Genomic DNA, 14,388 nt, shown 5'->3' with positions numbered 1-14,388 from the left:
TTCAATGTAAATAAATAAATAAGGATTAATTTGGCAGTGTACTTAATGGCCTTATTAAAATCTCCAGTGTCTAGACTTCCATTTAAAATGACACGAGTGAACAATAGATACATAGTACAGGGACTCGTTTCCAGTTTAGCTCACACAGGGATGTAGCCACTAAAAATGCCTGCTCTATATTTCCATTAACTTGAGTTTCTCAGCTTAAATTATTATTCTGCAAAAGATACTGCAAACTACTTTGTTCCTAAATAGTCATTCAGTAGAATGAATAATACTTGAAGATTTGTTGCATTTTGACTGTAGGAAAAATAATGCCTCTGTGTGATAATGAGTATATGATTTGCCTGTGTGTTGTATAATTTACAATATACATATGCATTCATCATGCTATTCTTTCAATATGATGAATTATGTCAGTTTATTGCATATGTCTGCATGTACCTCATCTCTTAATTAAAGCATTAATCACTAAAATCACCAGAGATACATAGTTTTAGTGTACTTGTAAAATTTAATGTTGATCTTTGCATAGTAATACACATATTATTTCTAATTGGTAGACTATACTAAGACATTTTAAGTAAGGATTTCCCTGTTATCATTCTATCATATCAATTATTTTAAATATGCTTATCTTAATGTATACTTATACTTTTTAACCATTTTAAATCATTTTTATTTGAGATGAATTTCCTAAATCACTAAAATTACCAAAGACATACATATGTGCATATATATACATATTATATGATCAACTTTAAAATTTAAAAACCACATATAGTCTTATTGTACTTTTAAAATCTAAAGTTGGTCTTTGCATATTCATACACATTATTTCTAATTGGTAGACTGTAAGATATATTAAGTGAAGATTCTATATTATGCCTCTGTCATATCAAATTTATATTATGTGATCTTTATATATACTTGCCACACACTTTAATAATTGTGGTGTTTAATCATTTTTTCCCACTTGGGATTAATTATATTTGAGTTTAATTTCCCAGCACCTAATATTAATTCATTTGTGGCTTCTTATTACACTTCTTCCTTTCCTCAGTTTTCCCTCTTCCCTAGAATTGCATGGTTTGAAAATCTCCCTTGATTTACAGCCTGCAGCTACTGACTTACTCCCCTCTTCCTATTGTTGTCCAGTATCTTGATATTCTTTCATGCTGGTGGCTTCTACTCCCCAACCCACTTAATGGAAGAACTTGACATTCTCCCATGTTTGTTTCCAAGCCACATAGGCATGTATCTATGAGATGCTGCTTTGATAATGAGTTGGTTATACTCCTGCATCCTACTCAACTGCATAAACATTCTCTAATTCCTAATGGAAAGGCTGAAGAACCTTAAGCCTAATCACTTGGGCCTGCCATTGTTGAGTGCCTGGGATGCTGAATTATTTCAGGGCTCTCTGCTGTTAATGTTCTAGCAGTATTACCCATCCAGACCTCTGTAAAATCTTAGTAAATAATGGCTGTCCATTACCTGCAGAGGAAAGTCAGGCCCCTTGTCTTGAAGTATATTTAAGGTCTTCCACAGTCTGACCTCCTCCTTTCCAGCCATATCCCAAGATGTTACTCCATACACTTCCCTACTTCTAGCCAAACAAATATGCCTCACACCGTTTTTAATCATTAAAAAATGCTTCACACTGGCCAGGCACGGTGACTCATGCCTGTAATCCCAGCACTTTGGGAGGCCGAGGTGAGCGGATCACCTGAGGTCAGGAGTTCAAGACCAGCCTGGCCAACATGTTGAAACCCCATCTCTACTAAAAATACAAAAATTAGCTAGGCATGGTGGCATGCGCCTGTAGTCCCAGCTACTTGGGAGGCTGAGGCAGAAGAGTTGCTTGAACCTGGGAGGCAGAGGTTGCAGTGAGCTGAGATTGCACCACTGCACTCCAGGCTAGGCAACAGAGTGTACCCGGTCTCAAAAAAAAAAAAAAAAAAAAAAAAAAAAAAAAAGCTTCACACTGCCCTTTTGCATGCCTTTGCTCCTGCAGGTTCCAATGCCTGGATCGTCCTTATTTTTGCATTTTATGTCTGACCTCCCCTTCTGCTAAATTATTCAAATGAAGTGACTCATCTAGAATCTAGACTTTAGCTAACAAATATTGCATTTGAGGCTAAAGTTATGTTAGGAGCATTTGGAAAATATTAACTAATCTGCATGTTGCCAGAGTGTGCCACCATAATGTGAAATGATAAAGAACTAGACCAGGAGGTTTCATTTGTGTGTGCCATTGCTGTGACAGGGACCACATGGAGTACTACCTCAAGAATTATGAGGCTTTTGTGGACAGCTGACTTCTGCTAGCTCCCTTTTCTCTGTCTCTCATATCCTGTCTCACTAATAGTCTGGGTCTATTAGTTACTATCCAGCTAGTTACTATCCAGTTAATGACTCTTCATTTTTATTAGGCAGTTATGGGATCAGATCACTGTACCGGCTGTCGGGCAAGCTTAGGCTGCTTGTGAGTCAGAGGACAATCACTTAATCAGTTGGTTGTATCCCAAGAATGCAAAGTAATTTAACCTAAATAAGAATACTCATATATAAGGAAATGCCTAGAGCTGCTTTGTGTTTAGAAAAGACATCAGGGTGTGGGAGGTACATAGGGTGTCCTAGATTGTCACATAAACTCATACTTATTAATAAAGATAATATTGTTCAAGACTATATTTATGACCAAAGTCACCAGGTCAGAACTCACCTTTACTTGACCTGCCCACAACATTTGACAGGGCTTACTGATGGCTCCTTGAAACTTGACTTTGTTTGGTTTATAGAGTACCACACCTTTTGGTTTTCTCCCAATCTTAGTGGCCATTCCCTCTCAATCTCCATTCCTGCTTCCTTCTCTTCTAACTGTTCTCTTTACGTTGGAGTGTCCCAGAGCTCAACATTTCATCCTCTTCTCTATTTTTTTTTTTTTTTTTTGCTTGATGATTTCATCTAGTTTTATACCATCTGTGTGCTAATGCTTCCCAAAGCTATGTGTCGATACTGAACCTCTCCCTGAACTTCAGGACCCATATATCCAGCTGCCCATTCAACACCTCTGCTTGAATATATGGCAGATATGTCAAATTCAGCATAGCCATATCTGAATTCCAGATGTCCTTAAGTGTTTTTCCCATCTCAGTTTTGACAGTTCTATCTTTCCATTTGCTTAGATGAACTACCTTGGAATCCTTGTTTCTCTGCCCCACGTGCCACTTCTTGCAGTGGTTCCCTATGACCCAGAGTAAGAGCCAAAATCAGCCTTCATGGCCCTAGATAGTTCTGCCCCAGTTATTGTTCTGACCTCATCTCCTGCCACACACTCCCCACTTACCCACTCTGCAACAGCCATTCTGGCCTCTTTGCTCTTCCTCAAGCTTGTCAAGTACATTGTTGCCCCTGGCCTTTTGTGCTGACTCCCTCTTACATGAAGCACTGTCCTCAGGTACATATGCAGCTCACTGTACAAAGTCAGACACATCACCACCTTCTCAGACCTAATCTGACCCTCCCTAACAGCCTACAGCTTTCCTTTTTGTTCATGTTTCTCCATAATCCTTACCTTCTGACATGATCTGTAATATCCCTCATTTTTGTTTGCCCCACTAGAATAAAAGTTTCACAAGGACAGGGATTTTTGTCTCTTTCGTTTACCCCTGTATCACTAGGACTAAAACCGTGCCTGGCGTATAATAGGCTCTTAATAAATCTTTGTTAAATAAATGAATGGTTTATTTTGAATAGACATAATGTGTTTTTAAAATGTAAATATCATGTACCAATGTTAATAGCACAAACTGCTTATGTTACAACATTTGATGTTCCCAAAGTTTCCTAGACTTGGAAGGAATGTCACAAATCTAATATATATGCCATGGAAAATAAACAATCATCAGTCTTTGAGTTTTGCAGTTTGAAGAAAACAAGGCTGGGTGCAATGGCTCATGCCTATAATCCCAACACTTTGGGAGGCCAGGGTGGGAAGATGAATTGAGGCCAGGGGTTTGAGACCAGCCGGGCAACATAGCAAGACCCTGTTTCAACAAAAAGACAAAAACAAATTTAAAAGCCAGATACAGTGGCATGTGCCTGTAGTTCCAGCTAGTTGGGAGGCTGAGGTGGAAAGATCCCTTAAGCCCAGGAGTTTGAGCATACAGTGAACGGTGATGGTAGCCCTGTACTGAATCCTAGGCAATAGAGTGAAACCCTGTCTCTAAATACAAAACAAAACAAAACAAAACAAAAAACAAAGAAAAGACAGGCTGTCCCCTTTCTCCCTTGCTTTGGTTTTACTGGGAAGCCCACTGCAATTTCTGAGAGAAATAATACCAACTTAAAGAAAAATTATTGATATTGTTTTATATGTTATCAGTATGTTTGCAGATGGTGTTTCAATATACTTATAAAACCATTTATAGGAAATGCACACTGTGACACGTACTTTAACCACTACTGGCAAGTATCAAACTTCAAAATTAATTATGCAAATATTCCAAATGTTAGCAAGTTTAAAGTAAAGCATGAGATGACATCTTGGATCCAACTGAAAATAAGTATGTATTATCCTATTACTGTTTTGATTACTGAAAATTATACGAAAACCATGTTATTGAATTTAAAAGATCAATAGTGTTGGCCATCTCTGCACATATCACATCCAAAAACATTGAAAAATTAATATTCTGAATGAAATATACAAAGTTTTACTTTTTAAAACTCTGAATATGTATCTAAAATGTTATATTTACTACAGGAATCCACATTACTTAGCAAAAACAGCAAATTTATTTTGTATGGGAAAAGGACTTGCTTGGGTTAAAGTTTCACTGAACATGGTTTGTTGAAAATGCTTTCCAAACAAAAGTTGGGTGGTTGAATAATTTTGGAAAATGTTGCCTACTACATTAGAATATTAAAGACTCTGAGAAATTCTGTGTCAAGGAAACATGTTTATCATTGTTTAACCCTATATTTCTTAAACTTATTTGATAAAGGATCTCTTTTTGCATCTAATACCTGTGTCCCCTTTGGAATGCCCTCTTGGAATCTCTTGTGTGGACAATAATCAAATCAGTGGTGGGATATGAGTGAGGCAGATGTGGTGGTGGGTGGGGAGTACCACTTTTAAGCTACCTAAGAGGAGATGGTAAATATACTTGGGCATCCTAACTAACCATACCTGTCATAACTGAAAAGCCCAAATGACATCAGCTTAGATCCGAGATTATGCAGGGACCAGACAGACAACAGAGAAGAGTGAAGACCGTGGTGATGGCGAGAGATGGTAGTACTTCTACGTGAAACAGCCCTTCTCAGTCTCAGCTCATATGGCTGAGATATAATGGGCCCACTATGGCCAAATCTCCTAATTCTTCAAATCATGCTGAATATCAAAATTTTTATGGACCGGGCACAGTGGCTCACGGGGCCGGGCATGGTGGCTCACACCTGTAATTCTAGCCCTTTGGGAGGCTGAGGCAGGAAAGGTGCTTGAGCCCAGGAGTTTGAGACCAGCCTGGGCAACATAGTGAGACCCCATCTCTACAAATAATAACATTAACTGAGCATGGTGATGTGCGTCTGTGGTCCTGGCTACTTGGGAGGCTGAAGTGAGAGGATCGCTTGAGCCCTGGAGGTCGAGGCTGCAGTAAATCATGATCATGCCACTGCCTCCAGCCTGGGCAACAGAGGGAGACCTTGTCTCAAAAAAACAAAATAAAACCAAAAAAACACGAGGCTGTCTATAAACCCACTGACTTAAGCATTTTATTCTTCATTCTAAAGACTTTTTTTTTTTTTCATAAAATGTCTGAAAATTTTGGTTTTCTAGTTCCCTGAAATTTACTAGACCTTCATGAAATCCATCACCAGATGATTGACTTTGCAAACATTTTTTTCTGTCTTTCCATTTAACTGGGAAAAATTAGTCTTTGTCACTCTATTCTGATATTTGTACAGAGGAATTCTGCAATGAGGGGACATAGCGGAAAATGGCCCACTTTCCTTGCAAGCTCTTCAGAGTAACATCTGCCTCAGTGGAGACAGCAACAGACTACTGAGTACTTCCCCCAGGCCTGTGGTCCCTACGCACAACCCCGTTGGTTATCCTGGTTTCTCCATAGGGAAGCAAATGTCAACCAGCCACATTAGCATCTGTTTTATGTTCATTAAGAAGCCAGAGGATTATTGGGTCTGAATATCTCTCTAGCTGCATCCTGGGATCTAGGTCTCCCTCAGGGTAGTCTGATTGCCCTGTCCAGTGTACCAGATTCACATAAATTCCTTGAGAGCAAGGGTAATATCTTCACTCATTAAGTAGGTACCTATTGAGCACCTACTATGTTCACCATTCTGGGAACCAGGAATGCAGAAATGAACAAGACAGATGTGGGCCCTGTCCTTAGGGATCTCATACTGTGATGAGCAAGACAGAAAATAAACAAGTAAATGAATGAATACATTGTTTTCAAATCATGATAAAGTGATCAGGGAAGGTTTTTCCAACCAGCTGTGATAAAATAAATGTCAGTAAATGTTTGAGTTGAATCTCATTTCACCAAATTGAATCAGACCCCCTCTGCACATCAAACTCAGACGATAACTTTGAAAATGGCCTTCAACTATACTGCTGTTTTGTGTACAGCTCTAATTAGCCCATGTGTAATTTGAGACATCGAATGTTTTGGCTATAGGACATCTCTGTGGCATGAAGTTTTTCTGATACATGGCCATTGACCTGAATACTGCCGTGTCTAGCTTTCTGCATCCCAGAAGCAGCTGAGTACCTGTAATATCATTTGCAACCACTTTTGTATATATCCATAAGCCAGTAAGCAGAAAGGGTGAATAAGTGGTGATGTTCTTATTGTCTGTATACTTTAGAGTATATGTATGAGCAGATTATGATAAATGGATCTTAATGGAAACCCAGCCAGGGTTATACATACAGTTTAAACATCAGAGGTTTCTGATAGATTATAATAAAACTGAAGGGAAAAAAAATTGCACTTTTCCAAGCATTTGTAGAGCTGTGATTCATTTTTACCATTAAAATATTTATATTAAGTTAAACACTTCATTTGTTATCATCCCAGGACCCTATAAAAGATAAGGAAATTTGTCATTATTTTTCATTAAATTTTGACTCTGTGATAAGTACTGAACTTTTAAAGACATGATGCTGGCCAGAATGAACTTACTATATATTTTTAAATTAACCATTTGTTTAACTTTGGTATATATTACATTCAGAATAATTCTGGCCTCGTTGTTATTTTAAACAACTGTTACTTTCCAAAAATATGCATGGTTCACTGTAGAGCGCTCTAAATGACAAGTCTGTTGAACTTTCAAAACACTTGTTATCTAGTTTTCTTCCTCACCTATAATATTATTCTGTTATTGATATTGATTTTATGCATCTATCAATAAATATGAATATATTTTTAGATACTCTTAGGGTGTAAACATAGAATTGATTCATATCAGTTAAACTAACTCATTTAAGAATATTACTTATGAGTCCGGGCGCAATGGCTCACGCCCGTAATCTCAGCACTTTGGGAGGCCGAAGTGGGTGAATCACCTGAAGTCAGGAGTTCAAGACAAGCCTGGTCAGCATGGTGAAACCCTGTCTCTACTAAAAATACAAAAATTAGCCAGGCGTGGGGGTGGACGCCTATAATCCCAGCTACTAGGGATGCTGAGGCAGGACAATCACTTGAACCAGGGAGGCAGAGGTTGCAGTGAGCCGAGATCATGCTATTGCACTCCAGCCTGGGTGACAGAGTGAGACGCCGTCTCCAAAAAAAAAAAAAAAAGAATATTACTTATGAAAAATTGTTCAAATCATAGGACACAGAAATATATATATTTAAAAAACAGTTTTTAGTACAATTAGAGCATAAGGAACAGGATCCAGGTAAAGAAAAGCTGTGTGCGACACCACACACTTCAGTGTCTCTGGGGCAGCGCTGATGGTTTTGTTGAGCAAATTGCTAACATAATTCATTTGATATTTAGCAGTATTATTAAGCTACCATGTAGAAGACCAATCAGAGGTGCTTGGTTTGTGGGGCTCTTTGTTTTTGGAAGTTTGTTTTGTTTGTCTGTATTGGGGAGTGGAAATAGTAGAGAGACTGGGGAAAGGAGGCCAAGTGGGAAATTACTTGCTGCAATACAAGTGCAAAATAGAGAAGGAACAAAAATAGATACGTGGAAATGGAGAAAACATATATGGTGTATTAAGGACACGTGTTGTCCTCTTCTGTTAAATTTAGGTTGGAAAGAAAGGTATTTATGATAGGAATAAATTCCTAATATTCAGTACCATTTAAATCATTTGCATTGTTTAGTGTCCAACTTATTTACACCTAAGACTTGAACTGAGTGCTTCGGAGTTCTGATGTGCTGTGTTCTTTGTTTTAATGCTTCATCTATTTCAAAAACAAAAACAAAACTATCTGTTACCTGCATATCATACATATATATGCATATCATGTATAAATACATGGTTCCCCACACTCACACTGCTACTTTGTGAGTAAAAGAAAACAAAGTATCACTAAAAGTTGGAAACATGTCTTTTTTTTTTTGAGACAAGGTCTCACTCTGTTGACCAGGACCATGGCTCACTGCAGCATTGGTGTCCCCCTCTTCCAGGCTCAAGTGACCCTCCCACCTCAGTCTCCCAAGTAGCTGGGACTGCAGGTGCATGACACCATGCCCAGCTAATTCTTGTATTTTTTGTAGAGATGGGATTTCACAATGTTGCTCAGGGTGGTGTGGAACTCCTGGGCTCAGCGATTCTTCTGCCTCAGCCTCCCAAAGTGCTGGAATTACAGGGGTGAGGAAACATTTTCTACCAGGAATCTTGATGAAATGTGTTTGTAAATAACAAAAACATTTTCAAATTGTTGGAAATTTCTTAGCAGTTAGTGCATTAAAAGAAAAAAAGTTTCAACCAGCATGTGTTTCCTCATCTTAAACAATAAATAGCAATGTTTGCAAAATGTGTGTTATATTATCTCTCTAAATAAAAGTTGATAGTTCCCGTAATACTTGTAACAAACATTTCTGGGTGTCAAAATAATTTGCCTTTCAGGTCATTCCCAAGTAAATTTATTTTTAAAGCATTTACGTGCAGTTGCAAAAAAGGGCTCCCAAAAAAGAGACGGCTGTTGCACGGCTTCAGTTGGCCTAGAGTTTTCATTTATTCCATGCTCTTTTTTATAAGTGAACTTTTCTCAAAGTTGTGTTTCTCTTCTTAACTTTCATTCATAAAGGTAAGTGTCTTTATTTCCTTGAAAAGCTTTATTCATTAGAATTAAGCAGAAGTTTTCTTTAAAAAAATCACAGACTTACAGTCTTTTTAGAGCTAGCCAAGATCTCTCACAGATATAATCTAATTTCATGAGTGAGGAAACCGAGGCCCAGGGAGATTTAAGTCACTCAATGTTGAACACTAATCAGTGGGTTGAGTAAAATCTTTAAAAACAGAAATGAATTGAGTTAACATTTATGGTAGGAATTGTTTTAATTTCACAAGCAGTTAGTATTATATAACTGCTATCTACCACTTTGACACAGAGAACTCTTTGAATACCAAAACATTTTTCTTAATAATTAGTGGCAGCCAATAATATTATCAGACCCTGAGCCAACCACATGCTGACCTAATACAAGACCTGAGGATTTTTCCCTTAGTCTTGTTCCCTTGCTGCTACATAACACTACACTCTGCATTAAAATCAGCTAATGAGGATTTAAAAACTTTAACCATGAAGGGAAATAGTCTAGAAGTTATTTATTCATTAGCTACAACCCAAGAAGCAATGTAGCTGAGTAGAAAGGGCACAGGTCTTGGGGAGTGGCAGTGGGAATAACTTTGGTTCTCATTTGGTCCCTTCCTGTATGACCCAGGGCAAATCTCTCAATTTCTCTCCCTTTTTTTTTACTCATCTGTAAAATGGGCACAATTTGGATTCTTCTAAGGATTGAGTGAACTTAGATATACATAGTGCCTGGCACATAATACACATTTTGCCAAAAGGTAACTAGAAGTACTTGATGGAGCGTGTCTGTAAGTAAACCAGTGCGTGCCAAGTTGAGGTCAATAGGTGTGGGATGAGATGCTTCGCAGTCATTGCCTGGGTCTTAGTTTGTGACTTTGTTATAATTCTGTGCTGTGGCATAGATGCCATAGCCAGATTTCTCACTTTTCACTGTGACCCTGCTAAGAATCTGAACCCTTCTGCAGGACAGAAACCAGAGCATTAACAAATTGTCTCCTTTCCCAACAAAGTTTGCCTCTAGCACCGGCCTTTTTATTTTCCTTTTTTTTTCTTTTCTCTCACAACAGCCGCTTCCCTGTTTTTGGAACCACATAGTGAATTTGGGTTAGTAATTTCACTTTCCAAGATCTCAGATACTTGAGAAGTTAGCAGATATTTTTTCCATTTTAGATTTAAGTACCAAAAAAGTAAAAACAAACAAGCAAACAAACAAAACCGTGCAGCCATCAACAGGGGGGTACATTCAGCATTTGTGATTATTTCAAAGCAAAAGTCCATTTACTAGATCCATGTGACTTCGGATTTGAGATTCAGTTTTTTAAAAACATCACCAACCAGACTTGTAAAGTTTGCAGAAACTGCCGACAGACCCGAAATGCTAAAGGTTGTAATCTCTTGAAAGGAGTTGGTTGATTTTCCTGTTGCCCCTCCTATCAACTTTAACCTCCAACCTTCTCCAGCATGTATCACTACAAATAAAACTGCTGAGGTTTGACAAGAGGATATAAAGTCAGTAGGCCATCGCACAGAGACGGCCACGTGATTTTCTTCAACCTGAAATGAATGCTCTTTAAGTTGGGCTTTTCAATAGGAAGTCATAAACACTCACTCGTATCGCTTTAAGTTTTAATAATTACTGTTCCAAAAAAACCCAGAAATATACATATTAAATGATGTTTGACAACTGGAATTTAGTGGTTTTGTTATTGGTTGTCTTAGACCATTAACTTGGATTTCTGTTCTTAATTTTAATGTATACGATTTCAAGCAAGCAGCATATGATACTGATATAAACATGGCATTTGTATACTGCATTATAAATGAATTTTTAGCTTGTGATTAAGACAAACCAGATGACCTAAAGCAAACAGTGTGTTTGTATTGCTCTGGTGACTTAAAAATAATGCCCTGTCCTGGATTCACCTGCAGTGCCTTTTGTCCTTTAGAGAACTGGAGACATGTGGCTCATGTAGCACTTCAGCTCACCAAGGTTTCTGAACTTTCATTATTTTTATAGATTTCTCAAATAATTCCACTGTCTGTGGAAATTATTCATCCTACACTAGATAAATGCTGTGTTAAGAAGTCTGTGGCACGCTTCAGTCTGAACTCAGTGGCTGTCTGTTACTAGGTCTGGTCTGAACATCGGGAATGGGGTGCTATTGCATCAATAATTGGACAGTGGTTCTTCTTTTAAAAAGCAAAAACAAAAAAGCACATCTGTGTTTTTGTCAAGGCCAGCTTAGTAGCTCCCAAACAACCATAGAGAGGTGGCCTACCTGTCCAAGTGTTCATTTTTCACGCTGATTTTCTCCTATCTATGTTATTTTCACCAGGCCACTGAGTGAAGGGAGGACACAGGTTATGACGGAGCAGTGAGTCTGAGAAGTAAAAGGCATTGGTGCTGGAGATGGAGGACAGGGGCACCGATTAGGTCCTCCTGACCTCTTGGCCACCTCGGCAGAATCCTGCCTTTTAGCAGAGCCAGGATACCTTCTGCAAATGCATTGTGTTGCCATAATGAAAATGCTTCTGTATGAAACTCCAGACCCAGTCACCTGAGCACTTCACTTCTTTCTGAGGAGGATCCAGAGCCTAGAAAAGATTTGTGTGTTGGTTTGTGATGGTGGTGTGGTGGGGGCACAGGAGACGGGAAGAAGAAACAAACCCAAACCAAAAAACCTATGTGGCTATGACTGTCATCTTAGAATTCTTAGGGAACTACATTTTTATATGTTCCTTATGGCAAAAAACGGTTGAGACCATTAGGAACCTCCTTCATTCGTCCCATGAAACAGTGCGATTTTATTCTATAAATCCAAATGCTAATTATTAACAACAGCTGTAGTAATCCATTGCATTTATACAGCACCTCCACATTCATTATTTTGTTTGAGCCTAACCACTCCTCTAGGAAACTGAAAGCATTTTAATGGATAGGAAAGCAAAGGCTCAGAAAGATAAAGTGACTTGTCCAATATTAATCCATTAGTGTCAGAGCCAGGATTGCAGCATTTACTGTGTACCAGGCATCCGAGGATGGGTTTGATTCCTTCCCTCAAGGTGCTTACAGTCTGTGACGTGTGGGGTGGAGGGTGATGTTCCTGATAGCTCAATGCTTAACGTACAACAGGAGGGAGCACTGAGGCAGTGGCCTGAGCTCAGTCTGTGGGAGGAGACCTGTTTTGATCCAGCTGCCCTCATTCCAAGTAAGGGCAGTTTTAAGAATTAGCTGTTTGGCCAATTGAAAAATATCTTCCGATTTTAACTCACTGAATTGCCAGTTCTAAAACTTTTTAAGACATAGTTATACTATAATTATAAAAGAGGCCAACCTTATAACTCAACTGCTGAAAAGGGAGACAAAGACCTACAAAACGTATTAGGAAAAGCCATGGGGATCAGCAGGTGGAGGTGTGGGGCGAGCTAGGTGAACAACTCAAACATAAAAAAGCAAACAGAATTACAGGTAGGACAAGAAAAAGCATCTTTTTTTTTTTTTTGCTAATATGAAATGCCAAAACCTCCCCTTTTATTTTTTATATTTTTGTCTTGAAACATTAAAATAAGTGAACAACCCAACATTTAGATGGTACTGGGTAAGGGAAACCCAGTCTGATTGATTTAGGTATTTTAAATTTTAGATCAATATCCACAACATGAATATTTTTACTACTTGACTAAGTGTTCTTTATGTTTGCTTTTACCAAGAACTTCATTCCTTCTATTTTTATTGATAAAGGCATGTATATGTGCTTTTACTATATATATATACACACACACATATATATATGGCACTAATAGAGTTAAAATAGGCATACATGTGGTTGAGAAGAGATTTAATTCATCTCTTAATGCCATGGAAATTCCTGGGTATTCCTGAAAACAATGTTCTAAAAGCACCTAGTGTTGCCTAGGTGGAAGGTTCTAAAGTTAATTTGAGAGCCAGGCACAGCAGCTCACACGTATAATCCCAGCACTTTAGGAGGCCAAGGTGTGTGGATTGCTTGAGGCCAGGAACTTGAGACCAGCCTGGGCAACATGGTAAGACCCCATCCCTACTAAAAATACAAAAAAAAAAAAAAAAAAAAAAAAAGGCTATTTGCAACCATTGTGGAAGACTGTACAGTGTGGCGATTACTCAAAGATCTAGAAGTAGAAATACCATTTGACCCAGCAATCTTATTACTGGCCCAATTATCTTATTATTGGGCATACAACCAAAGGAATGTTAATCATTCTGTTATAAAGATACATACATGCATATGTTCATTGCAGCACTATTCACAATAGCAAAGACATGGAATCAACCCAAATGCCCATCAATGATACACTGAATAAAGGAAATATGGTACATATGCACCATGGAATACTATGCAGCCATTAAAAGGAACAAGGTCATGTCCTCTGCAGGGTCATGGATGGAGCTGGAAGCCGTTATGCTCAGCAAACTAACGCAAGAACAGAAAACCAAACACTGCATGTTGTCGCTTATAATTGAGAGCTGAACAACAGAAACACATAGACACATGGGTTGGGGGAACAACACACACTGGGGCCTGTTGGGGATGCAGTGGAGGGAGAGCATCAGGAAGAATAGCTAATGGATGCTGGGCTTAATACTTAGGTGATGGGTCGACCGGTGCAGCAAACCACCATGGCACACATTTACCTGTGTAACAAACCTGAACATCCTGTACATGTACCCAGAACTCGAAATAAAAGTTGACGAATAAAAACGATTTACTTTCATTTAAATAGCTTAGATTCTGTTGCCTATGAATATGGGGCACTAAACTTCTATTTATGCAGGATAACTGTCCTGGTTATGCCAAAGATATATTAAATAGAATGTTTAATTGATGACTCAAAACATACCTCGAGTTTATCTTTCTAGAACTTTGTATATCAGAAGGTGAAGTAGATGATGCTGCATCTGTCTGCATTGACTCTCAGATGTTTGGTCTGTTGACTTCCTCCTCCCAATGACAAAGAATGCTATCTGTTTTGAAGTGACTTTTAGTTTGTTGAATATTGGTGGTGAGTGGAAAATGAATGTAAATGAAATATCGTATTG

The 14,388-nt window shown here is 38.4% G+C and overlaps 1 protein-coding gene across 4 annotated transcripts in view; it reads left to right on the top strand.

The window, feature by feature from the left end:
* C5H15orf41 (chromosome 5 C15orf41 homolog) overlaps nucleotides 1-14,388 on the top strand; it is a 229,578-nt gene that overhangs the window by 155,638 nt on the left and 59,552 nt on the right. Inside the window, exon 11 of one of the 4 annotated variants that reach the window (XM_030931251.1) lies at nucleotides 11,648-13,356. The exons of the other annotated variants lie outside the window; for them this stretch is intronic. Coding sequence (XP_030787111.1) covers nucleotides 11,648-11,690 — 43 coding nt within the window. The 3' untranslated portion in view covers nucleotides 11,691-13,356. Of the gene's footprint in view, nucleotides 1-11,647; nucleotides 13,357-14,388 lie in introns of those variants that run through there. 4 annotated transcript variants of the gene reach the window in all.

Source organism: Rhinopithecus roxellana, chromosome 5 (assembly GCF_007565055.1).
Source record: "Rhinopithecus roxellana isolate Shanxi Qingling chromosome 5, ASM756505v1, whole genome shotgun sequence".
Taxonomy (NCBI): Eukaryota; Metazoa; Chordata; class Mammalia; order Primates; family Cercopithecidae; genus Rhinopithecus; species Rhinopithecus roxellana.
The sequence above is the reverse complement of the archived record's forward strand: the minus strand, read 5'-3'. Positions and strand labels throughout refer to the sequence as shown.